This window comes from Genypterus blacodes, unplaced genomic scaffold (assembly GCF_046128005.1).
Source record: "Genypterus blacodes isolate CSIRO-AG114 ecotype Tasmania unplaced genomic scaffold, CSIRO-AGI_Gbla_v1 ptg000214l_1, whole genome shotgun sequence".
Taxonomy (NCBI): domain Eukaryota; kingdom Metazoa; phylum Chordata; class Actinopteri; order Ophidiiformes; family Ophidiidae; genus Genypterus; species Genypterus blacodes.
Genome location: NW_027467013.1, coordinates 271284 through 299236, shown reverse-complemented (window position 1 = coordinate 299236; position 27953 = coordinate 271284). Strand labels below are relative to the sequence as shown.

The 27953-nt window shown below is 43.9% G+C and overlaps 1 protein-coding gene across 2 annotated transcripts in view; it reads right to left on the bottom strand.

Annotated features, from left to right (window-relative positions):
* Window positions 1–31: 31 nt before the first annotated feature.
* Window positions 32–27953, bottom strand: part of gpm6bb (glycoprotein M6Bb) — a 29449-nt gene continuing 1527 nt past the window's right edge. The window contains exons 2-7 of one of the 2 annotated variants that reach the window (XM_076169916.1): window positions 6996–7182; window positions 6192–6348; window positions 5655–5814; window positions 5256–5329; window positions 5104–5169; window positions 32–2656 (exon numbers count right to left, since the gene is read on the bottom strand). In XM_076169916.1, the coding sequence (XP_076026031.1) occupies window positions 2507–2656; window positions 5104–5169; window positions 5256–5329; window positions 5655–5814; window positions 6192–6348; window positions 6996–7182 (794 nt within the window). In that variant the 3' untranslated portion in view covers window positions 32–2506. Of the gene's footprint in view, window positions 2657–3728; window positions 4596–5103; window positions 5170–5255; window positions 5330–5654; window positions 5815–6191; window positions 6349–6995; window positions 7183–27953 lie in introns of those variants that run through there. The other variant, XM_076169917.1, reaches the window with a different exon arrangement.

Here is a 27953-nt window from a genome sequence, read left to right as displayed (position 1 = left end):
GATGGAAGAAGAACGCCACAACAGAGGGGAGTTGAAGTTGATGTTTTCTTTATTTTAGGGATTTTTATAAAAACAGTCAACAGGCTAATTGAGCGATGTCATAAAAGGGATTCCAGTCAGACAGGATACTGGATGATCGTCCTCCTGGTTGATTGATAGGTAGCCTTTAATTATCATTTTTGGTTCATTCGACACAGAACAGGGACGGTGACATGCGCGGGTCCATGCACGCTTCACATCTTACTGCTCCGGAAATGAATTTCCACACCACGTAGCACAAAATGTGTGTGTGGGTGGTACAGTGGCATCCGTACTTTGGCTGATATTACCATTTAGATTGCCAATATGATTTTGAGGAAAACACTTCTGTTCTGACGGAATAAGGATCAATGAGGAAGCCCTTGACATTCATAGAAAACACACAAGTACACTATCAGGCAATAAAATACAATGAGTCATATACTTTTGACTTGAATAAAAGGAAATCACTACAAGTCCGCTATAATCTTAGAAAGGATTAATTCGTATGGAGTTAGAAAAGAAAGGAAAACAGGCAAACACTGCCTACTACTGCCAGTAAACAGCACAGAACTGTACATCACCGTCACTGCAGAAACACTTGTCTTCATGCAATAAAGAAACATTTACCATATCCCTGTAACTCTAACGGAACAAAAGATTACATGAATAATGACGTCAGCATTATGACACGTTCACATCGAAAATAGATGTAGAAAATTAAGTGGGGGGTGGAAAAAATTACATTGTAAGTGGTTTTCTCTTCAGTCATAAACAAAAACATCACAGAAAATGACTTGTAACACGTTTACATTGCTCACATCTAAAGATTCCTCCTTAGATCTGTCACAAAGGTACCAAAGCACTGACATCATTCCACAGCTTTTTATAGGTGACATCACATGGTGGTTTGAAATCAAGTACATTTATATTGTACAGATGTTATAATCAGTCATGATTTAAACGATATTCATTACAAATGTCAATGGAGGTGTGTGTGTATGTGTGTTCCTAACATTCAGTGACCAGTGTAATCATGGGCAGCTGTCTTATGTCTTCTTATGGCCTCAATGAAATACTGAAACACAATGGAGCTCCCAGTGTGTGTGCTTGTGGTTTACTATGGCGTGAATGCAAACAAGGAGACTCAATTGTTTCATTTCAAATGGCTTTCACACGGGGGAATAATGGTTGTTGTTTCCAGCTAAGTGTTCTTTATAGACTCTAGTGTACACCTGAGGTAGTGTTAATACAGGCCATGACAGATCTCTACGATGCTGTACAATGATGATTTCTCTAAAGCCCATAGATAATACTAAAGTGGTCATGAAAATTGAGACAGCATTATGGATAAACAGGAGTGTTACCCCCTTTTTGTTTACAACAGAATGTAGAGCACGTTACACATTCTACCTCTGTTTCCTTACCTAAGTTGAAATGAAACATCTTGTGACATGTTGTAGCTTACTTGAATAGAATTAATAACGTTGGTGGCTGTGCTGGTCGCTGTGAGCGCAATTCAGCGTGCGGAAACAACTGCAGCAAAGCTTTTGTGAAGTAAGAGTGCATTATCTCTCAGTGCCTGTCGGGTCGATGTATAGGGGGTCAGATTGAGTGGAGGTGACGGTGGTGACGGTCCCAATACAGTCTGTACATTTGAGCAATCTGACACACACGTCCACTCCATGCAATGATTAATTTCTCCCTCGACTGTCCATGCTTACACAACCAGCGCCATCGAGCAGAGAAGAGAAGGTGAAAGTCTATATACCGTTATCCATTATTCTGTTAGTTCTTTAGTCTTTGCAGTATTTCGCTTTATCTTAGAGGTGAGTCACAGCGCCCTCTACAGTCGCAAAAGCCTGTTGCATACAGTTGTTCTCACTTTGATGATGAATAAGAGCGCCCGTGACCAATGAACATGATTTGTGGAATCGGTGGAGCCGCCCCTTTAAATGGATGACATGCTGAGTCAGATGCGGCTTTGTATGCAAGTGGAGCGAGTATAACGTGTGAGATTTCATTAAAGATGAAGATGTTATACATTCCCATACATTAAAACTGGCCGTCACGGGTCAAGATGAGTGACAGAGTGAGACGGAATAACAAACTTGTGTCATGTTGGTGTAAGAAAAGTGCGACGTCTCAAGCTCCACCAGCAGAAACAAGCTTTTAAAAGGTCGAGAGGGGGGGAAACAAAAAAAATCAAACCTGCTTTCCTCTTACTAGCAACAGTAAACAAAAACTGAAACACTTTTGTCGGTGTGTTAGTGCAGAAAGCAACACTGATGCATTAGTTTGTTAAGAGCCTGGTTAGTACTGCACAGTGTGAGGCAGCTGGCAGGTTAATGAAGCAGAGCGTCCACATGGTCCAAACGGGCTGCAGCGGTTGGCCTTTTTGTGTGTGTGTGTGTGGGTGTGTGTTTGCGTACTGTATGTGTGTGCAGGTGTGTATGTGTGTGTGTGTGTGTGTGTGTGTGTTTAATCCTTATGTGTAGGAATTGAGGCATTCCTTTGAGCGTGAGGTGATGTCCTGCAGCTCCCGCTCTTCCTTCAATTTGATGTCTTGGTAGGCATGCATGTGACTGGCGTCCTTAAGGTAGGCCCAGTTTGCAGAGAGAATCATGAGGAAGTGGATCTGGAAGAGAAGGGTGAGGTGGATGGCCGGTGAGCATGTCAAAGATGCAAAGCAAGCTACAGGAGTCAGACACGTACGTACGCAAGTCTTTACACACACGTACACAATGTTAAGCTTGTCAAAGGACACATCACACACAAGCACGACAAAAGACATTACGGTTACCATTACTATTAACATTACACTCGCTACGGCTACGCGTCAAACTAGGGAATTCAAGGGGTGAGGATGAGGAGAGGAGGAAGAGCTGGAGATTTCACAGGCAAGCTCGGATGACAACGGCAGGTTAGTGTATAAAGCATGAATTTCCGGCTTTAAGGAATCCGACCGCGCTTCACGTTTCCCCTGAAACACTCGCTATAGTCTTCATAAGAAATAGACCATGTAGGGATATTTTGTAAACAAAGATTGTTTATTTTGTATAGAAAGGAAAAAAAGCTACAGTCTTTGAAAAACTTTTAAGAGAATTAAATATATGAAACATGGAGTATAAGTAACTATGAAACAGATCAAAGTAAAGCATGCAGGCTCAGTGTTAAAAACAAACGGCTCTTTAAGGGCACTTTCAGAATGAATAAAGGAAAACGTATGAAACAAAACAACGACCTCATAGCTGAGGTTAAAACAACGTCAGCTCGTATAGAAAAAAATACATTTACTCTAAAATAGGCGATTTTATTGGTTCATAAAATATGAAAGATGAGAATTAAAACTGAGGCTTAGGGCCTCCTGCTACTGGCCTAAGCCTTCATGGTGCTGTGCTACGTCTGTGCAGTTACTCTGACTCCTACGATACTCAGCCGGTCACTGTGACGCTCCTCGTCATCAGACTGCGGTTCATTGGGTTTGGATTCTAACTTGTGACAAATACTGAATGTTTCTCAATACTGCTCATTTGTTCTGTAACACTGAACGGTTTTTGGGGATGTGCCAAAATGTGCAGGCTGAGTAAAGGCTTTTTTTTTTACAAACATCAGAAAAACGTTCCAAAGCCTGAGGACACCTTCCATATTTGTCTCTTTTTACATCCAAACCTCCAGCTTTATTTTAATTTCAAATATGAAGTTTTTCCTTTTTTATTCTGTGTATACTTGCTCATTTACTCTACATCAGATATCAGACTACTGGAGGCTTTTGGAATTTGAAACACATTTGCGATGTATTACCTCACCTGCTTCTGTTTGTTTTTGGGAAAATGGCTACAAATGTTGGAGAGGAAAATTCCAGCAATTTGGAACCAGTATTTCTTTTTTTAATTCTTAACATTATGATATTGGGCTAAATATATATATGTCTATATTTGATCAATTTCTTCAAAAGTAATAGTTTAGTCTGGATCCAAATACATTTTAAAACCTACTGTTATTATAATAATTATAATTATTACAGGCACTTAGTTTCTACAGGGTTTAGAACAAATGTTGTGTAGGCTTCATCGGCCTTGGCAGAGGTATTTGTTCTATGCAGGTTCAGATCAGTCGCTGGAATATCTCCAAGCAACCTTTTCACATACTTTTCTAAAAAAAACAACACTGGTGTGGATTTCAAGGCTGTGCACGTTTCTATAAAATGGGATTGTGGCGTATTTCTATAAATGAGTGCTCAGGAAAGCAGAACAAACTATTTAACTATACACCAAGCCGAGCCGTACAGATTTCATCAGGCGTCCTCAGACAAACACATCCCTGGATATCAAGTGCTAAAAGAAGCAACCAATCAGCTATTTACACTTTGTGTGATTACTAATGGAGAGATGGTCGGTATTCTATTCTCAGATTTTTAGTTTTTTTCTGTTGTCAGTGGTAACTGTCTCTACTCAGCACAGTGTCAAATGCTGCACTGTGCACTTGAAAACAGTTTAAAACTTAGTGCAGCAGTCTTCTCGACTCTTAAACTTCAAAACAGCAAAGTTATAAGTGGTAGCCATCATGTAGATCAGCTGGTGGAAGAGAACAGAACAGGTAGTAAGAGAACATGCAAGTGATTTCTTCGTCTTTTTCTTCTGTACTTATTAACATGTTAGTAAAGTCATCTGCCATTTCCTGTCATCATCTACGTGTCAGCTACAGTATTTCGTGACTTGAAAGGTTAAAAATTGTTTCCTATCCGACTTCTGGTTGTCATAGTGTTTTGGATCAGACTTGACTTTGATGTCTAGAAATGTTAGACACTGTATAATCAACCACAAAAAAAGCACGTCTGATTCCAGGACACGCTGCAATCATTTCCATTTGTCCTCAAATAAAACGGAGCCAGGGGCATCTAAGCAGATGGTAACAGCAAATGGAAGCGGAGCTGAGCAAAAGCCTATGAGTAATCGTCCTCTGAGCGCTTACATAAACCATATGGGAGATGAGGAGAGGAGCACTTGACGCATGATTTGCTGATACAAACCGTGCAAAGATGGGACTAAAGGGACAGGATGGAGTAACAGAGGTGAGGCTTACCAGAGCGATCACGGTGGCTCCTGCTCCGGCACAGGCTACGATGTACAGGTGATAAGACAGGTAGAACTGGAAAAAGACAAGAACTCCACTCAACTCTTCTGCGTGTGTGTATTATTTGTATGAATGTGTCTGGATAGCAGAAAGCCGCTTACTTCAGAGGAGTTGCAGACGTCGCTTAGCTTCGTTCCACAAACGCTGGTCAGGCCTTTGTCCCACGGGACGATGCCTGGAACCAATAAAGGTTTCCCCCATTTACAACAGCCCTCAAAGTCAGCATCATGTCTTCATAAAAACCATCAGGTAGGCTGATACATGAGCCAACAAATCAATAGATTTCACTCCCTTACTGTACAGCAGCCCTAAATTTAAAAAGGGATTTTCTTCAGGGCTTTAGCATTGGATTGCATTAGATTTTAAATGTGTACCTAATAAACTGGTTAGAAAACACACATAAGTTTTGCACAACATCGCTCACAGTGTTGTTCGCAAACACGGCGATTAGAAATGTTCCATTTTCAAGATATTGTTTGACACTGTGCAAATGTTCTCACCATACTGACGCACATCCACGCAGATGGTGTCGGCGTCGGCACCGGCAGGCTTAACGGCGGCACACGCGGACCAAATGTTGTAGAAGAGGAAGACCGGCACGGTGGAGGCGCCGAACACGCCCAGCCAGACCACACCCAGGATGTAGGTGAGGAAGACAAACTGAGGAGGAGGATCCACACACAGAGACGTTTGACAGAGGTAACCACGTGTTCATTCACTTCGGCCATCACTGCTTTAGAAGAGCGGGACCAGACATTGCAGTCATCTTAAGAGATTTCAAAAGGATGGAATCTAGACAGCAACTTCAACATCTAACTTAAGCATATTGACCTTTGCTTAAGTTAGACGAGGACTTTTTCCTTTTTTCTTTGTGGTATTGTGTGTGTGTGAACTTCCCTCTTTCCCACCATGAGCATCCCCCCCATCTTTGTTTGCATTGTTTCTATTAGACACACACCTTTGAAGCACTTTCCTTCTCATTGTATGGACTGTTTAAAGTCTTGGGTTTACATAGCAGGGTGGTCATAGTGACATACCAATCCACTGATGCAGCGTCCACAGACGGTGGTCTTGAACTCGCTGTGCAGCTCCTTGACTGCGCTGGTGGTGTAGAATCCCTCGGCCAGCAGAATGATCCCGTACAGAAGGAAAAAGGAGGCGATGCCGTAGATCGCATAATGCATCAGCTGTATTCTGTTGAGGAACAACAGTGTCACCGGGTGAGAAGGATACAACGAACGGCTTACATATGCTCGGCTTTCAACGTCGCCACTTAAAGATGCGCTAAAAAGGTGGAGAATAGCTGCGTTGAATTATTTATTTCCTGCATGGAATGTTGAAAAACAAAGGGGGGGGGCAACCTGCACTGATGAATCATGAGCAGATGGTTATGCCTGAGATAAAGTGGCCAAGCTCCCCCCAAAGAGCGAAGACAAGAAACTAAACCTCCTGTTTCCAAATGTAGAGATAACAGGTGATGTGTGTCAGCGGGGAAAGAACGGGCCGAGAGACACACTCCCTCTGTAGACATCTTCAAATTAAACAGTCCAACATAAAACATGTGTGTCCTGTCTCTTCTCATCACTTATATTGTCTGGACTAATGCATGCAGGGTAATAAAAGCCTCCATATTTGGTCTTACTTCAATGATAAAAGTCCGGAGACGCTGTCGGATAAAAATAGCTTGCATTAAGTCAACCTCATTAAAAGTGTATATTTCATCCGACTTATCTTCGCCACGGTTATCTAAGAACTCGTTTAAAATCTGTCTGTGTCGCTTGGACGCATTAGTTCATGTTGTGCGTAATCTGTGAGGTCAAGAGGAGCGAGGAGTCACTCACATTTCAGCGAGCGTGTCGTGGTCGGTGGCCTTCTTGGAGAAGTGGCTTTGCAGGATGGTCAGTGTGCCGGAGAGAGCCACGTGGCTACAGCCGCAGAAGAGGGCCACGCCGGAGAAGCACAGGATGGTGGCCACCAGCGAGGCGTAAGGCACGCCGCCCAGACATTTGATGCAGCACTCGAAGCAACCTGCAAAAGGGGTGAAAGGGGACAGCGGAGTGTCAGGTCATTTGATATGGTGAAACATGGTTTTACTCCACGGCATACCAGATCTCTCAACTCCACAGGGCCATATTAGTCAGTCCTGTGTCAACATCAGCCCCGAGCCCATATAAGGGACTGTTTAACTGGGCCTGATACTTGGAACACTTCTAGGGACAGACGGGATCTCAAGGAAACCGAGGGTAAGATAGGTAACATTTATCTTGACTTTGCTTTGTAACTAATTACACACTGGGTTGTTTCATTATGCTCCAGAAAAGAGAAGTGGAGGGAATTCTTCCTGTCATCAGGCAGCCTGCTACCTTTCAAAGACAGTCCTGCGTGCTGTGTGCAGGACTGTACTGCCTCCATGGGGTGATCCATCATTACACTTAAAGGGCACTAATGGGGGCGTACCAAGCTGGAATGGAAATCAATGACAACTCACAGAATGAAGTGACCCAGACGGATGTGTCAAACCCAACATGTTCCTTCTTTCCCTTTGTGATATGGTATAAGTCACTACAATACACTGTCTGAGGACACACGCAAACAAACCGCTATCTGCTCTCAGGTTGTCATGTGTGTTGCACCTTGTTGTTTAAAGACACGGATTCTAGACACTGTCAACCTTCTCACCTGATGTCAGAGTACCTGAGCTTGTCTCCTTTGTAAGTTAAGCTTACTGGAGTAAAGCGCCCCTTTGTGCATTTCTACCTTTATTAGCCGCCTCTGTAGTACCATCTTCCTCTTCCTCTTGATTCTCTGCCATGGTTCTCTGATTCGATTGATGTTTCTGCCTTTGAAGCTCAATTATCTCCAATTTATACTAGAGTGAGAGTGGCACATCATGGGTGTGACTGATGTCATCCATGATGCCATGATGTTGTGCCTGTGCCTGTGATGTAAAACCCATGTCAAAGGGTAAGAGGGAGAAGATGGTGCGCTTACAACATGAGAAACAACCTCTGGACTGTGGTTTATGCACCACTCGTATCCTTAAACTACAATTGTCATTTCCCTATGATAGAATAGTCAGAGGCTAAAAGCTCTATAGCACTAAATTGCTCTTGAATCAATCACGTTCAAAGAAAATTCCATATCTGCTTTTTTAAATAGTAGGAAGAGGAAACAAGTCTACAGATGATCTCATAAAAAGCTGTAAATTGCTTTTACTTCATCACGCATCTCTTTAATCGCATCTTCAATAAGGTGAGAATCATGACGATTGGCTTGTCATTGGGCCATTTGCTGTGACAAAGGAAATTAAAACTGATAAAACCGCTGAGGGACATCCATTTTGTCCAAACCCGGGGCTGAAAACATTTTTGTCCCAGGGTGGATAAGTTGCCATGGCAGCGTGTTAGCCAGCCACAATTCGATGAGTGTGTGCCCACAGCGTGAGGGCCTAACTTTGACCACAGCACACATTTCTCTGATCAACATGTCGGGAAGGGTAAGTGGGCTGGGAGTCGGAGCACATAGAGCCGCAGGATATTGAGCCCAGCTGCAAAGTAAATACAGCTCGTCTAAAGAAAGAGGCCGCTTTGGTCACCGCCTTGTGTTTTCAAAGTTTTATCTCTGTAGTCAGATCTCTGGTATGAAATGATTGGCAGAGGCAATAACAGCAGCCACACTTGTTTGTTGTGGATTCAGTTGAGCAGCATTAGATGTGACATGTCAGGGTAAAACCAGGGTGACTGCCAAAACCATTAAGTGTCTGTTTGATTTCAGACATGCAGCCAACGCATCATAGTCGCCTTGAAAAGCATCACACATCCCATTAGGTCAGCTGTCCAAAGGCTGAGAACGCTGCAGGATGACAATCGTGGTGACAGCCGGTGTGCCTCCACCGCTCGACTCTGACTCAATCTGACGCTCAGAAACAATATTGATTAAGAACAGGCTTAATCATATGGATATGCAATCGCTACGAGACACCACCTTGACTCCCGTTACCCCGGAGTAAGGCACAGTGAAGGTCAGCTTGACAAATAATATGATGATGACATATGATCCACTTAGAGAGAGAAAACGCACGTCATGTTCAAAAGCCACCAATCCAATCAATAAGCCAATCCGTTTGATTTGTTTCCATTCCAAAGTATTGCAACGCTGTTTCAGGCAACCGTCACTGCATTTTGTGAAAATAGGTTTAACTAAAGTATTTGGATAGTATCGCCCCGCCGTCTATACCTTTTACACATGATTGATGGTTCGTTTATTAGCACGATTACTCCAATTTCAGATGTGGAAGCAGTGTGGGGGATGGGCAGGGGAGAATTGAATTAAAGGTTAGTGCGATCCAGATTTTAAATGAACATGACAAGATCTAATTATATATATATATAGTTTATCCATTTATTTAGAAAAAAAACATTTTTCACAGAAAAGTGTAAAACCACACATTTCTTTGGTAAACATTTCTCTCTATGTAGAAGTGAGTGTGTGTTATGCTTAATAACTCAATAAATTCGAGGTGGTATTTTCACAGCTGGACTGGAACACTTTGCCTGGTTAGTATAATTCTGCTTTGGCCCGGCTAACACAACACTGGCACAAGGCTCGATGTGGTGGTTTAACCGTTAGCAACCTTAAGAATACTCCTGCGCTCACAAAGAGCCTCTGTGAAATCTTCAGTTAGGAGATATGTGACATCAGGGGAGACAAAGGCAACATGAAAGCATCAACTGTCCGGTACCACTGGGCCGCTAGTCTGGGCCCAAGTAAAACGAGAAGCTTGCACTCGCTGATTCAAAGCCGACTTGGGATTTTAAAGTAATCTTCTATTAGATATATGCACACACACAGACACACACAATTTGGATCATACCAGCTACCTACTTTACGGAAGGCTGCCTGCTTCATAATCAACACGGTGGGATGGAAATTCATGAATATACGGAAACAAAAAAGTCAAATATGTCTTTTTTTAGGACATTGCTTCATCCTAAATCTTCTAATCTCTGTCAGGCTGCAGAGATCGGCTCAGTAAACCAAACACTCAGGACGATAAGAGTGCAGTCTCTGGGGATCTCAAAGTGTACAGGATATTGGCTAAAATCCTCCTCCTCCTCTGGGGATAACAGTATGAGCCCGTGACGCTCTGAACAACAAGCAGGCACTAAATGCATCCTGTTGAGTGCCACAAACAAAAGTCACGTTGGATCTTTTCCCCCTCTGATGCCTTTCACATGCTTCCATCTCTGAATATTATCTCTGCAAGTCCCTCTGCCACCTCCACGCTCTCCATTTGTCATCTCGTTGCCACATCAATGAGAGAGGAGGTGGGACAGAAGAGAGGGAAAGACAGAAGGGAGAGATAGGAATAGAGACAATTTAACAATTGCGCGTACAATGATGGCCAATGTTGCGGCGCCGCTGCAGAGGCTCGGTTTGCAGGGACAGGATCACAAGGGGAGAGAAGGGGTGGAAAAAAAGACATTTGTGTGGGAGTGAGTGTGTGTGACAGTGTGTGAGTGAGAGAGGGAGAAAAAAAGAGAACGGCACACAGAAAGAAAGAAAGAGAGAGTCCAAAAAGAGCCTGATACAAAGAGCCACTGTCTGCAGCCCGAGACTTTCCATCACAGTGGGCTCTCAGGGGCCATTGAGAACGGCACTGGACCGCGGTCCTGCTCTTCCGGCCCACCGGCTGAGGCCCGGGACAAGCCCGCCGCTGAGCTCCATCCTGCGTGCCCCTCCAGCACAGCACACAAACACAGCTACAATGACCTCCAGTGGATGTGGGAGGGGAGGGTAGGGGAGGGGAGGGGAGGGGAGGGCAGAGGGGTGCGGGATGGGCAGCAACTTCACACTGCTGGAGGATCCTGTTTGTCAAAGCGTCTCATCATCAACCAAAGTGTGAATGAGACGGATCATTAAAACAAACAGAGAGAGAGAGAGAGAGAGAGAGAGAGAGAGAGAGAGAGAGAGAGAGAGAGAGAGAGAGAGAGAGAGAGAGAGAGAGAGAGAGAGAGAGAGAGAGAGAGAGAGAGAGAGAGAGAGAGAGAGAGAGAGAGAGAGAGAGAGAGAGAGAGAGAGAGAGAGAGAGAGAGAGAGAGAGAGAGAGAGAGAGAGAGAGAGAGAGAGAGATCTTGTGAACAATCGGAGACACAATGAGACAGAGAGACTGAAAGTGCGGGTCCATCCTGACCCTTTGTCTCATCGGCCAGATTCTTCCACATCGCATTAATCTCTACAGCTGGTCCAGCTTCATCACCTCTCTGTCCTTCATCAACATGAGCGGGCCCTGTCAACACCTCAAAGCATCCCGACCCGTGAAATCTCCCAACAGCTGGAAGCCTTGCGGGAGAGTGGAAAACACGTCTCAAGCCTCCTTTTGTTTAAGTAGCTGGGCAGAGAGATACGGGTATGATGTCATCGGGAATAAATGTGTTTACATTTAGTGTTTAGTCTTACATTTTGTAAACAAGCTGATTTTCACACAGTCCTGACATGTTGTGATGGTATGAAGCTGTTTCATAGATGCTCCAGCAGACATGGAGCCACATTAACAACCCACTGCAGTCCTTTTCTGTCCACTCTCTTTGTTACATTTGAGGCTTCACCAACTGTTGAAGAAATTGGGGTCTTTGGCTTGATAACGTGGTTATGGACAGGTCGTGTACAGTTGTCTCATCGCAGCTTTGTGAATGGAAACAGCTGTGTCTACTGCTGCAAACAGGACTGATGAGAGCAGATCAACACGGAGAGAAGAGAAATACTAAGAATAGGGTGATAGTTCTCTGTGACTACAGGCGAAGCTTTCATGCTGGGGTGGGCCACGTTTTGAATTTCCCTCAGTATATTCACTTACTTTTAACTTTCCAAATAGCCAAAAAATGTATTTTTTTTTCTATTTTTTATTTATTTTAGGACACAACTTTGGGCTGTTGTTGATCAGCCGTGTCAGGCGTGCATACACACTCTCGTCCCACTGGCTCCAGTTTACATCTTCTCTTACTTACACCCCCTTACATCAGAGACTCAGAAACTCTGAAGCAAAGACCTTTGTGTTTTCCAGTGATTAATGTGACAAATGAAAATAAAAGTCAGTCAAAAATCAGCAGGTCCACACACACACACACACACACATACTGTATATACCCACAACTCATCCATTTTATTCCTGAAAGAAAAAGAGTTCCACGCCCAAGTGCATTTCTAATCTAACATTTGGTCTCATTGCAAACAGATGTGTCTGTTTGCTGCTGATGCTGAATATTGTTGTTTGTTGCTTGACTGGGGCAAGCTGCCAAAACACCATTTATAAGAGACTCAGTCCCATTTTCCACAATCTTCTCAGTGAGAGGAACAACACTTTAAAAATGCAATAATGACTGTAATGGCCATCCCCCGGGGACGGAGATCTGAGCGAGCAAATTCATCTAAAGTGGTCTCACTGTTTACTTATCTAACAAGAACAAAAAATACACTCTGTCAGCCGGTGACTACATCTCACCCATGGCTGTGTGTGAAAGAGAGACAGTGAGACACGTGCACATATTTAATCAAAAGGGGGCAATGACAGCTGTAATGGCTCGTAAATGATATGTGTGTTTGGAGACAGGGAGTGTAAGTGTGTGTGTGTGGTGTAATGTTTCACATAGAAATGATGGGAGGGTATTATTGCGTAACTATCGGCTACATACAGTACTCAACAGCCTAATATTGTGTGTGACCTATAAAATACATTGATAAACAGCTGATTACCAACAGTCATGTGACAGCGCCACACTTTAAACTAGACGTGTGAAGATGCATCCATGCATTATGATGCTTAGACGCTCTTAGATTGTTTTCATAATCTTAAAACCAGCGTGAAATCAGTAAATTGTGAGGAATGGGAGGAAGATTTGTGAGGAATCAAATCAAATCCAATCTTGGTGGAAAACAATGAATTCCAAAGCATCACATTATTCCATAAATAATCAGAATCAAATCTTTCTCTCTTAGATTTGCACGCCAACGTCAAAGACTCGAAGGAAAAGTTGAAATGTTTAACCAACCACACTATCAACTGAGGCTCCATGTATTATAATACGAGTACAAATGATTTACTGGCCTGGAATGCAAAAAGACCTTGATTCAATTGGTTTTGGTTTTCATATCCTTCATTGACCAATTTAAAAAAAAGGTTAGAAAGAAATATTACTTATATTACTTTCCCTTCTAAAATATGTGCGGTAAATGTTTTATTCCGAAATTCTGAAATGAGAACAACTCAATCCTTTTCATGGTATTTGTCGGTGTGTCCATCTCTGTGCAACGCAATGAATAGTTCAATCTTCAGTGGGAGAAGTGTATATGTTCACCATTCTCCTATGAAATTCCTGTTCCTGGTAATGACCCCCCCTTTCCTTCTCTGACGGCAGACTTTTGAAAATACCCATCAACTTTGTACGTGCAGATTTATGATTGACAGCGAGCGGAGATAAAGCAAATACCACAGCATTGTTCCTTATGATTATGCGCCTGTTTGAAAGCACCATTTTTAACTGAATATTGGAATAAGTGGTCGAGACGAGGAGCAATGGGGCAAAATGAATATTCCCACTGATTTCACAAGGATCTGGGCAGGATTACAACCTAAACCTCGTCGTCTCTCTCCCCTCTCTCTCTCTCTCTCTCTCTCTCTCTCCACATGAGCCTCTTGGTAATGTCTGCTCCATTTATCTCTGTCCTTGCCAGCCTCTTGTCCACCTCATTAATCATCACTCCTCCTGACATAACAATTCCAACGCACCCTGAGGTTTGATTGATCTGCTGTTGATACTCCGACAGGGTCATTGTCCCTAACAGTCCCCACTAGCCTGATGACGATAAGCAGCAAACGCATCATCCTTCACCGCCGGAGAACAGACTGCTGTAAACATCCCACAGACATGAGCTAATTACATCATGATACGGACCGAACGCACGCGCACACACACAGCATGACCTCAACACATAGGCAACCTGAATATCAACAGTTATGTGCACAGACATCATTATCTGCTCCAAACACAAGGAGGATGCATGAAAAAGTTGAATTTCTCTGAATGGATCTATAGCACAGTGACTATTTTGATTGATCCCCGCTGAGCAGAATCCCCTCGACTATTGCGTGGTGTGAAACCAAGCAGGCTGGAGTAGGTTAAAGCCCCAGTAAACACAGCGGTGAATAGAAGTGAACTGGCTCTTTGTGAGTGCTCGTTGGTACCTCTTTTGTCCTGCCTCTGCTCTTGGTTTTCTTCTGGTGTAGTTTCCATGGTTGTTTTTCTCCCATCCAACAAAAATGCTTCCTTTCAGCTATTTCTCTCTTCCTATCCCCCTCTTACGCTCACTCACTCATTCACTCACTCTCTTTCTCTCCAGCACCATCCAAAGCTCTCTCTCTCTCTCTCTCTCTCTCTCTCTCTCTCTCTCTCTCTCTCTCTCTCCCCTCTCTCTCTCTCCCCTCTCTCACTCTCGCTCTCTCTCCTCCACACTCGCACTTTCTCGTTGGACTAATGAAGGCGCTGCATGACCGTTGCTTTCCAGGATGCAAGGTCTTGTGGGTCAGGTGGGCTTTGATTGAGTTTAGTGGCTGCTTCCAGATAACCCCAGCGCCCCAAACCTATTTGTCACATTGACACCAGCTTCACAAGATTCATTTGCAACTGCTCCTTTTCTGAATTCGGTGTCAGATGAATTTTCTCTTGACAAAACACACAAACAAGTCCTTCCCCAGCCCCCCAAATACACTCCCTCCCTTTAGTCGTCCCTGTCTGTGTGCCACAGTGGAACGGAGAGGCACCATGAATAGCAATCCAAGGCAAGCTGTCTCTTCAGAAGGGACTTGTTACATCAGAAAAAAAGAGGGTGGTGGGTGTGAGACTAGAGCCCCCCCCCTTTCTTCTTTAGTTAGGATGCAGTGGGTGAAAGCCCCACTCTGTGCTATCTGTTGGCTGAGCAGAATGCATGTCAGCGCACAATCACCTTCCTCTATTTCCCATCTGACCACAGAGCAAAGGAGGGGGGGTTGCGGGGGGGTGGCTGGCTGGGTATAAGGGCAAGCCTTCATCTTCTGATCTGCACCATATGCCCTCTTGCACCTCCAGCATACATTAGCAACCTCTGACCGCCGCCTTCCCTCCATCTGCTGGCTTCTGACTCACATAGAAAGAACACAGGAAATAAGAACAGAACACCATGGGCCTACAAGGGAGAAAGACAGTCCACTGGGACGATACACACAGAGGAAACTGCATCGGAAAAGGGAGAATGAGTAAACAAGGGGAGGGCTGGGGGGGGCTGCAGGGGTGAAATTTAAGAAAAGCGACAGCAAAGTGATAAAATACAGAAAAAATGAGAGGATGCTAGAAGAACAAAGATGGTGATACAGCGAGGAAGAACTTGTAAGAGACAAGCGAGACAAGAGAAAGATGGATGGTGTAAGATGACCAGAGCCGGGAACAGTGAGGGAGCCTGGCTGTGTTTGTTTGGCAGCATCGGGGCTGAGGAGCCTCGGGGGCATGCTAATGAGGAAGAGGCCTTTGAGTGGTGGGGGAGCTCTGCTGGAGTGGACTCTTCTCACGGATACCAGACCTCAGAAAAGGGGAGGAGGAGGAGGGGGTTCGGCAGGGAAGGGGGAGCCTCAGGGGTCAGGGAAGTGAACTTAGCGGGGATCCCACAACAACAAATGCTGCACTAATGCGGAGGCTTTTTCACAGTCAGCCCTGTAAAACGCCGGGAGAACTGACATCATCTTTGTGAAGTGGCGAACGGAGGCTCCGGGCCATAGCGTGTACAAGCAATGGCTGTTTGAACTCTGCTTGAAGTACAGCTGATTTGGTGGTAGCTGCGTTTTCCACATTAACTGTACTACAATGATATAAAGAGCTCAGCCCAAGTTTGAAACAAAAGTGGAAAATACTTGAAACAAAAGTGGAAAATACACACCAGACCCAATAAGTTAACACATTTATATAATTCAAGAATCTGCATGACTAAAAATAGGTTCCAAATGATCAAACTTAACGCAAAACAGCTCAGCTCAGTCGTGCGTCTGCAGCCAATTAGAAGTGAGGAAAACAAAACAGCGCGTGTTTAAAACAAGTAAGAGGAAATGAGAAACATGTGATCAGGGACGGATCCCAACAGGTTTGTAGACTAATTCTAATGTAGACTCTAGTAAAGGCAGTTAGGGACCTGAACCCTGCCAGGATCACGACCCAGTGAAAGAAGAGGATCACAACATTCAGTGTGTTTATATGCGGGTTCAAACTTTTCTTTCAAACCACAGTGCAGCTGGAATTGACAGTTAAAACAAAGTATTTATTCAGGCATGTAAATGTCTTAGGCGGCGTCTCCTCATACTGGAATCGTGCAACGTGTCATGTATATTTAACTAACGCTGAAATGCCAAATGACTCTCTGCCTATCAACCCCGCCCCTTCCCTTTACTCAGTGCAGACACATACACAAACACAGCAGTGTCACTTCCAGCGAGAAATCAATGATAGAGTGAAGAGGAGAAAGAGAGGACCGCAATCAATCCAACCTGTACAGCTGCAGTGTGGAAGTCAATTTATAAAATCCTCCAAATATGAGACTGGAACCCTCTACTGTGGCAATTGTTGCACAGGCTACAGGTTTGGAAGAAGAGGCCGCTTTGGAACACATAATAGATGATGTGAAGATGATTGGTTAGAGAGATCTCAGATCCAGGGGGACAGATTGACTTATCAACCTACTTTCAAAACAATACAATGAGAAGAGTCCAACGCAAAGTCCAGGAGATCACAGCTAGAAAGGCGGACAATGCTCAAATGTCAATAGCTAGAATAAGAGGCCCGTCTCTTCTTCAGAATTGGCAATAGGTTGTTGCGTGTTAGAGGGAAGTATGAAGAGGCCAAACTTATCCAAACCGAAAGTGAGAAATGTCGCCCAAAAGAGAAATCAGTGAGTCTCTTCTGTGACTCAAATGAGTTTCTCAGCTTCACTTTTAGGATGATTGTGCAACTCTAAAACATTTGAACAGTGATCACTTCTCTAGCAGTCACTTCTGGTCATTTCTCCAAGCCGCACATTGCCAAGAGGAAGGAGTCCAACAATACTGAGCTGCTCCAGAACCAAAATAGTCCTTTGACATGATTTCTGAGGTATTTATGTGATTCACTGCTCGGTAGCAAAGATTCAAGCTGACAGTTTTTCCCCGCTGCTGTCTCAGATCCACTTTTCTCATCTCGCAGGCTCCAGTCTCTACTTCAACATTTAATATTATTACAAAAACGCACTTCCTTGTTCTAAGTGCATCACACCACACGACAACTTTTTGATATTTCTATACGCTTAGCCTGAATGATGATGAAGCTTAAGACCAATGGACTTTCGGTGACTTTCTGCGATCCCTGGCTGTCGTGCCTACACTGCTGTACTAGTGACCCACTTTTAAATGCAGGTCCACTTCACAGATCAATGTGCTCTACATTGCCATATTCATGTTTGCGGATCCGAATTCAAGTGATTGATTTCTTTACAGACTACGAGCCGAGTACAGACATCCATTCAATTGATTGCTGACCCATTTCCTGTCTGAGCTGAATGAAGGATAAAGGTATCACAGATAGATTCGGTGTAGCTTTTGGTGAGTAATTGAATTAGCGTAAGAATCCTAAGTGTTGTACACATTCATTAGACCTTCTGTTTGCCATGCCAGCCTACACTTGATCCCAATAATAAAGTTAATGCTGTCTTGTGATTACACAAACTGATACCATATGACCAAGTACAGTGTATGAAGGCTTTGAATTATAATCCTACAGGGGGGAAAAGTTCTCTTTATGTCATGGAAAAATCTGAATATGAGCATTTCCCTCCTTCATTAAAGCAGGATAAGCTGACAGCAAGAGGAAAAGCCACAATGGGGTAACGTATAACTTACATAACGAGCCTGGAGCTTTATTTTGGCCGTGCAAGCCAGAAAGCTGTAAAACAAAAAAGGAAAACTCCTTTTTCCTGGCAGGATGGTGTACACATAAAGAAACCCCTCACTCAGAGAACAGATACCATTCAGGAGTAGACTTCAAAACCCTACAGCCATCCATCAACAGGCATCAACAACACAATCTTCAAACTTACCCACTGCTTCAGTTTGTGGTGCACACACATCCTGCACGAAACCTTCAACCACAACAAGAAAGCTCCTCAATCACATGGAACGTGTTGCATGACAGAGCTTTTCTTTTGGCTCGTCTTTCTATGTTCAGTTTCCAGATCGAACATTTGTCTCCAAGTGTAATTGCTAGTGTTTGACCAAACAATACCCAGGATATCTGACTCAGCCCCCTAATGACATGTTTGCTTTACCATATCGTGTTAGGCCTGGAAACAGAGCAACACTCAGGGAAGCATGGCAGCCATGTTTTCCCCCTTTAAAAGTGACTTCACAGCCTTGACTCTCTGGCACCCCCGCAGCCCTTGTGGCTTTGGCCGCAGTGTGTTGCAGACACAGATGCTTCATATTATCCAGGCTTCCTGATAGACCTTGGAAACTGCCATGATGTCTTGGCTGGGCCGAAAACCGATGTAATACCAAATCCTAAATACTCTGAATTTCATGCTGGAGTCTAAACAACGCAACTCTGCCAGGATAACACACACACACACATATACACGCGCACACACACACACACACACACACACACACACACATTAACCCAGTAGAGAATGGGAAACAGAGAGGGGAGGGGGAGAGAAGGGTGCTTAATGCCGTTTATGGTCGTTGTGCTCCACTACTTTTTGGCAACATTTCTATCAAAGGCCGTGAACTTCCTCTATTTTATAACTAAATAAAAGATCTCCATGTCTTTGCTTAATTGTTTGATGTTCTCCCAGAGTGGAAGACCACTCTGTCTGAGAGGGGATTCACTATCTTAGAGGGGAGCCACGCTTAAGGCAACAGCTCGTAATGTTACACAATAACCTTTAGATCTGCCCTGTGGCTCCACTGAAGGAAGGATAATCAAATACCTATATTAACTAGTGAATGCATTACATTAATACATTAAGGGGTTCCAAACACGCAGCTTTCCTTTTGCTTCCAAGAAATAATAAACATCCTATTAGAGCCATTTTCAATTACAAAAACACTGAAAACATTATATTACACAGGGGGAACACCATAGAAAAAGCTAAATCTATTGCCTTGCGCTCCCTGTGTAAGGTGACACCCTACCATAGCACCTTAATAAGGTTAGAAAAAGGCTCTCCTTTTGTGAGGCAGGAAGCACATAAACCTGCCCTCTCAACACGGGCCATAATCAATCTAATCTCATTCTATCTGTCCCCTTCACTTACTCTCTTTCTGTCTCATTAGCTGGAAATTACAGCCACCATGCAACCAATTTGACACAGTGCTCCTACCACAGCCATTTGAAACACATGATGGTCCATTAAGCTGCACAACACCGAGGACAAATAAATCCCAAAGGACAGCGGCTGCAGCGTAGTTAATGCTTTAAATATAACACCTGCAGCCACAAGCAAACACTGAGCGGGTTTAAGGTCACATGAATGATGGTGGTCAGTGACAAGCAGCAGGTCAGGTGTTACATTTATACTATTGATATGTGCTGTCCATATGCATTTATTATCTAATATTCTATTGGAAAGGGAGCGACGCAAAGCACAGGACAGGAGACTATGTTGCCATGAGAACAGCATCAAATATGGGGATTTTAAGGGGAACTAGCTGCTGGCAAACAATATCACAAAGTTTGATTTGATTTAAGGAGATTGCTTTAAATGTAATGTCAGGGATCTAGTTTGTGAAGTTCAAGAAAATCCTGAAATGTCACCAGTTTAAAGTTGAAGTGAGCATGAAGAGAGATGAGAAACGCTTCTGTATGAGGGCGATCATTTTTAAAAAAGGGAGTAGAGTTTGAAATGGACAATTTAGTCCTGAAGAGATCCCTGGTGTCCCCTTACACAGACTGGGACCTTTACAACTCTTTGATTTCTCACGCTCCAGCTGCTGGGATGGCAAACAACACTAAGCAGAGGAGAGGAGAGGAGACAGACTTTCATTTTCATTTCCTTACTGGTCCTACAGGGGTATAGGCATGTGAACACACACACACAGGGTCACACACACACACACACACACACACACAATAGAGACATAATGAAGCATAGGGACGTGGACACAGTAGTCCAGACTCTCCAGCTAATCTTGGAACATCCCCCCGCCCTCCTCTGTGCCCCCTCAGTTGCTGGGATCTCTTCCTCCGCGTCTTTCCCGCCGGTTCTATTGTCATGCTAGGGGGGTGTTCATGCTGCCAACCTCTCACCCCTGACCCAGGACTTTACCCTGGTCTAACCCTCCAGTGCTGCGGAGGGGGGGACCCTCCTCCATTTAGGCTCAGCCGTTGCTTCTCAACAGCCCGTCAGACTCCACCGTGTCAGGATTCAGCGCTATGACAACAGGGCAGCTGCATATCACTTTAATGCCTTTGTTCCGTCAGACTCTCCTGCCGTGTCTCTAGGTTCTGCACCCGGGGGCTGGATCCTGGAAGGACGGAGGCTCAGCCGTAACCTGAGCCTGATATTTCCGCCCCTGCAGGGTTTGTCCTTCAGATTCATGGATGGAAGCTAATCCTGCAAGTGGTTGATAGCCATACTGTATCCTCAACACTGGCTGACCTGTAAGAGAGCGGCTCAGTCCATTACTTTATTACTTTAAGCACCGATGGACAATTCTGACAACAACTTCCCAGCCTTTCATATTGTGCAGAGTCGCTTCTGTGTGAGGCAGTGGATAAACCCATTTATGGTCCCATCTGTTCTGACACAGTCACTGTCCAAACATTTACACTCTCAATGATCTATTCTGTGCACAACTCATTATAGGAAAAATGGGAATTCAGACTGGTTGGAGTTGACAACACTTTTCAATAGAAAGTGGTTAATCTGTGCTGTAAAGGTCATCAAAAGGACAACATGCAGAGAAGTGAGACTAAGGTGCTTTCTGTTATTGTTATCATATGTTTTCTACATCTAACTGAACTTCAGAGACTTGGGTCCAATTTGAACTTTGATTGAACATTTGGTCTGTATCCATATACGGAAAAAAACTAAAGTGCTTCACAGTGCAAGTATGTGCAGAAAACATGTTGTTTAGAATGTAACCCAGTGTGCCAGAACACGTATGGATGTGGTCTGGCTCGCATTGTGATCGGATCGCAGCCACATATAAAGGCGTCGCTGCAAACAATGCAGCTGGGACTCATTGTTGCCCCACCTCGCCTTCCTGCTGGCTCTCGTTAATAAAGTTATTTTGTATTGGAAGGTGCAGCTTGCTACAAACACATACCTGGAATGTGGAGAGCGACAGCCCACATGAAAGAGGGGTTGTATTTAATGAGGGAGGAAACTTGGGCTTTAACAACACCACAAGACCTGGAGTACTGAAATCTGATCACAACGCAGGCAGAATCCAGCAGAAGAAGAAAGCTTCTTAATGTAACATAAACACAAGTCCTGACATCGGATGCCATTATCCAGTTACGGTGTTAAAACGTTAAGTTCTGCATTCTCTGCTTCGTAAAGGGAGACATTTCAGAAAACAACAAATCTGTCAAATCTGAAAAACAAAAGATGCATTACTTATACATCAGCTGACACACATTCTTTCACACACACACACATGTGACTCTACATGCTCTTTCTGTAAGTAGCAGAGGTCTAATGCTAATAACAGAAACACCGGATCAGACTTCTCTCATATGTATTCAGTTACTCGGCTTTACTGCTCTCCCACTCTTGCTCCCCACTTTTCTGTGTATTCCAGATGTGCCTTTCCCTATTGTCTCAGTATTACTTTCCCATAGTACAGAGGTCAAAGGCTAAGATGACTTCTGAGACCCCTTAGTGGTGGAGATATAATATTGCTTATATTGCAAACTGTTCCTCAGGTCTGTGTGTGGCTAAGCTGTTTTTTGGACAGAAACATCTGGGATTTCCTCTCTGCTGAAGCTGCTGATGCTGGGATTCCTCATCTCCCTTCCTCTGTAAAGATCCAAAGTACACCAAAGGAGAGCACATAATGTGTGTATGTCACATTGCTGTACCCTGTGTCATTTCAATAGAATAAGAGAGATTTTAATCAGTTACACACAGATAAATGCTTTATTTATTCAAATCCAGTCCATCTACTAAGTCTCCCAAACAAGCTGTGTGTGAGGAAAACACACTCTACCTTGACTATTGAGTTTCCTGCAGCTGCCCTGCTATAAAAGTTCAGCACTTGCAGTTTCTCATCTTGGCAGATGTGCTTCTTCCTGTCTATCAGACTCGACTCTCCGGTGGATAATAACCAGACAATGAAACTCTCACTTGGTACAACTTCCTAGTGCAGGAAGAGGAGTCGTGGATGCACAAGGTGTCTGACGTGGCCTCTCACACACTTGACCCCGAGGCACATGCAGCCCCGTCACCACAACATCCACGCAGATGAGTCATGTGCATTTTATGTAACTGTCTGATAAGCAACACAACAAGCAAACAAACACAAGGTGATCTGTGTCTTTGTGAGGATACTGCAACAAACAGCTCTGGTAACTTATAGGTCATGAACGCAACATATTAAATACAGGCCTGATGAATAGAAGTTGTTAAAAGGACTTTTTTTTTTTTTTTTTTTGACTTGATTAAATATTAATAATGGTTGCATCTGTCAAGTCTCTGTTTGGTTTTTGTTAAGCGCAATCATAAACACAAGCAGAAGTAGATTGAACTCAACAAGACGACAAGATTCTTTTTGCTTCATAATTCTATCAAGGCAGGCAAATTCATTAGAGGTTCTATTTTTCTTTAAATATATGCTTAATGCATTGCAAGCCCAGTGTTTGCCTGCATGCAAATGTTCTGGCACGGCTCTTCATATGGTGAGCATTTCTCACTGGTGTGCTGGGGTACCCCAGATGCTTTTGTCTTACGGTTGTTTAGCAGCTGTGTAAAAGAGATGAGGACAAAGACGTATCTGTGGAGGCTTGAATACACTTGGTGGGCGCACAGCCAACAGCTCAATCCTAAAGGCTCCCACAGCTGAAAAGCAGACTAATGCATGCTGAGAGCTCGCTCTCGCTCCCTGCAGATGATCTCTCAGGGAATTAACTGGAGCTCCAATAATTTCTTCTCATTTCACTTTAATAATTTCAAATCTGAGCCGGGATCATATTCCTTCTGCTCCTCTGTGAACCTCGCTGAACTAGGTTGATCTGGATCAAAATGGAAGTTAAAGATGTGATTTAACAGGAATAACCCACCTTAAAACCCAAGAACTCATGCAACTGCTCCCATAAGAGAAAGAAAGCAGTTAGAAGCAACATCTAAGTTATAATATCAACTCTCCCCCCACTCAGATTCCTCCTTCATCGACACAGCAGCTGTGATTTCAAGCTTCTGAGGGGACTTTGGGAATGTTTCCACCTGCCATTATTGCCTCCATAAATACAGCCAGAAAATCTTAAATCTCATGAAAGAAAAGGAGTTCTGTCTGGAGCTGAGGTGGGGGAGAGGAGCAGCTACCAAAACAGCTCCTGGAACTATGACAGTCAAACCCATTTATCATTAATTAGACACACAGTATAGGTTAGATCAGCGCTTGAGACGTTGAGACGTGAACCTCCAGGGGAAACTTTTTACAGACTTTGTACTTCAGGAGATAAATCAAGCATTGTTTTCGATTTGTGGTCTTCACGGGTCCAAAGTGTTGGACCCCATCCAAAACGGGCCTATGGAAAACCCTCACCAGACTCTCAGAGAGAAAAACTCCCAATCCGAAATAGACGAGACGATAATGAGACCCGATTCAAACTGCAGTCGACCCAAACAGATGCAAATAAATACAGACTGTAAACACCGGCAGCCTGATGTGTCACTAATTAGCAACCAGATTTTATTTCTAAATGTCCCTTACATCAAAAAAGAGCACCTCTGGGTTTCCTGCATCTCTACTCCACTCCTGTCAAGAAGCACCGTTTCTCCTGCTGTGATGATGATGATGGTGATGATGATGCATTAACGTGAGCCGAGCTGTTCGGGGAGTCTGCATGGATCCCACTCAGGTATCAGACATATTGAAACACACACCAGAGAACCATGCATATAATGGACCGAGCCTGACCTGATTGGACCAAGTGGACCCTTAAAGACTTCTTTCTCTTAACTTAAAAGCTCGAAACTAATGGCCATCATAGGAATTGAATTGAATTTGCCACCGGGTCTCATCCTTTGGCCCACATTCTGACCACCACAGGGGGAACGTGCATGAGCCCCATGGCCACATCTCACCAATCAGCCACTGTTCAATGCTTACATGCTCACACCAGGCTGGCGATAGAAAATGGGGTCATTCTAGGGAAAAGATATTGATAGTATCTAATCAATGCCCTGTAGTCATGCGTGAGTATATAAAGCATATGCTGTGTTTCTTTTGAATTACAAAGAACAGAATACAGCCACACTGTGCAAATCCTGATGAATGACTGAGTGAATGATGCCTCTATGCTTGCTTTAATCTATTATTCACCCAAATCCCTTCTGGAACAATCATCTGAACCATCGACAGAGATTTGTTGTTGCAGGGACAAATATCACATATCCTCTCTACAATGCCTAACTAAAAAAAACGCAACAGTCCAAGTCGGGGCAGCGCGATAAATAAACCTCCACGATGGCACGCATCATCCTGAAGGCTCGCAGATAAGACAAAGGCCAGATTGTGTCAGCGGCATATTTTATAGCAGAGTTCAGCTGCCTGCTCCTCTCTGAAAGGCTGTGGTCGTATGCATATAAGGGGCATTTTCACATATTTAAATGTCATCCTGTTTGTATCATATGGCAATGTGACATCTCTCTGAAAAGGGTGAAGGAACACACACACACATACACACATTTCTGACTGTGAATAGGCCGCTTAGTAAATATGAAGACGCACAAGAAGGCATATGTTCCAAAAAAGCATCTCGACTCCCAGAGCTTTTCTTCTTCTCCTTTCATGTCACAACGCACAATAACACGTCGCTGTAATTAGACAACGTTGTCAAGCTCAACAAATTAACACGACTGCTCCAGACAATCGACCGTCACGATGAAGGCAGAACGGGACAGAAAACAATGGATGAAGACGAGAGGCGTCAGACGGAGAGGGAGGAGAGAGAGAGAGAAGGAATATTCACTGGAATGTTTCGATGGAACTATGAAGCAGCTGCACAGACGCAAAACATTCTGTACGGGTCTCATCTACCACATTCACCAAAGAAGCTCAGTCACATCCTAAGCCAGATGGAGAAAGTCCCAGGATTCATGTAATTAAGGCGGCTTCTTCTTCATTATCCAGGATATTCAGTTTAATTAATGATCACAAACTAAAGAGGAGCAGCAATTTAGGAATTACTGATGGTGGCGTAAAAATGTGGGATCAGTCATAAAAACCAGCACCGGTTAAACTAAAGGCACTTTAATTGGCCTGGTGATCCACTTTAAAGGAAGTCAATGACAGAGATCTAGCACTAGATTCAACCCAGGGATCTATTTACAGACAATAAAGTTTGATTTTGATGTGATTTGTTCTTCTGTCCGTCCTCGGGGAACAGCTGTGACCTCCACATGGCCTGTAAGAGCAGTTGCCTTGAGTCAACTCCAAGCAGGAGGGGAGGAGGGTGGGGGGGTGAGGACATAACACGACTCTGTTGTTGCTCTGCTCTGTCACTTGACAAGCCGATGATTTCAAGAGCGAAAAACACCTCCGCCAGGCGTATCGTCCGCCGTCATGGGTCTTTCCTCTCTGCGGACTCAGGATGCAGGGTCACGCAGCACATACGGCACACACTGAGCGCGTCTGTCACTGCAGGCCTCCTGCACAAAGTGTTGCGCTACACAATCAGACATGTTCCAGACATCCGAGTTCAGATGGGGCAGGAACACAAAACGGCATGAATTTGTACAAAAAGAAAAGGAAAGCATAAGACACACAACAGATCTGAGATGTTTCCCAGACACAGATGCAGGAATCATTATCAAGGATAGATACCAACAAGCTGCTCAGCTCTTGAGGACTGTGTGTGTGTGTGTGTGTGTGTGTGTGTGTGTGTGTGTGTGTGTGTGTGTGTGTGTGTGTGTGTGTGTGTGTGTGTGTGTGTGTGTGTGTGTGTGTGTGTGTGTGTAGATCAGACAGCAACGTTACATGCATGTTAAACATTCAATTCTACAACCAGCATCAACAATCAGAGGAAATCAGCATAAATCTACATTGATAAAGCAATTTTAGGTACATTTTCCTTGCCTTACTTGCATTTTGGCCTCTATATGTGTGTGTGCATGTATACATACAGGGTGAAGTGAGTTGTGAAACAAGGGAATAATGTTTTTGGACACCAGGTTTAGCCGTGCACCGTGCACACCAAGCAACCAGGCCTCAGAAATAAACTTTGAAAGCTGCATTTGGGAACAACAAAAAGATATTTTAATCCGTTCCACATTCAAACTGACAATATGAATTCAATCATGTCTCCGCTCTGCATCCAGGCTCCATCACTGTTTTCCAAAGACCACCATGCTGAATACAGGAGAGCCTGGAAAGTTGCAGTACGAGCTTCGAGAGTTTCCATAAGGAAAAGCAATCTTTTTTCCGTTTTTTTGGCTATCAGGCTCTGGCTGGGAGAAGAACAGACGCACTGTTCAAGTCATGTCCATAATTTGCAGTATTTGATTAGCTGTAGCTCTCAGTCACAAGACAGTCTTAACAGTTAATCAGCATATAATTGAATTGTATATCTGAAGAGAAACATACTTTGAGAAGATGGACCATTTTCCCCATAAAACTGCAATAAATGTTAAAATGGGCCCCGAGCGCTGCCTGCAAGTTCAGCTAAACAAATTGTGTTTATGTTCGACATACTTCGCTCTACACAGCTACAATCTGCTGTAAGGACGAGAGGCTGAGCAGAAACAGAGCTTAAATGATCATCACATGCACCAAAGAACAATTTCTCCTTCAACTTGTTTGGCTCAGTGATACAAAGTCTGAACAGAACTCAAACCATAATGTGCTCCCAAGTGTTGAGTTATTAAGGAAACCCATGGCAACCAAATACCAGTGGGTGTGTAATTGTCACAGGACTAACACCAAGAGAAAAGGAACAGGAGATTGGTAGAAAATGACTGGCTGTGTCTCTCTGAATCCAGAGTTACACTGAGTTCAGCGGCCTGCGGCCAATTCACCCTCCCACGTCCCCGCACTGCAGGCCAACGCAGAGTTAAATCGTTAACCGAAAAAGCACAAAGAAGAATCTCTAGGTGAAAAAAATGTGGCCTCCATCCAAGGTGAAGGTCAGCGTAAAATCAAATCAGACAGCTGATAAGTTATATAAGCACTCAGGGACATCTTCACTTCTCTGTTTTCACTTCCACACTATGCAGTTATGAGACTTCCTGTTTGTCTTGGGCCCGACTCTTCCCGCACACAGTTCCACTTAATCCATTTTCTGTTTTTAGAGCTATTGCACATGGAACACAACAAATCACAGCACAGCGGTATGTCATCCGCCTCGCCGACACAAAGGCAACGGCGAGAGGTCGGGGAAAAAGTTAGTCATCATCCGACGCAACAGTCATCCTCTTACGGTTCAGATACCAGATTACAATCTCTAAAGTCAATGTTGTCGTTATAAAGTGAAGGAAAAGCAGAGAAGGTTCTTTACAATCGGTCGATCATTCATAAAGCACTTCGCAAC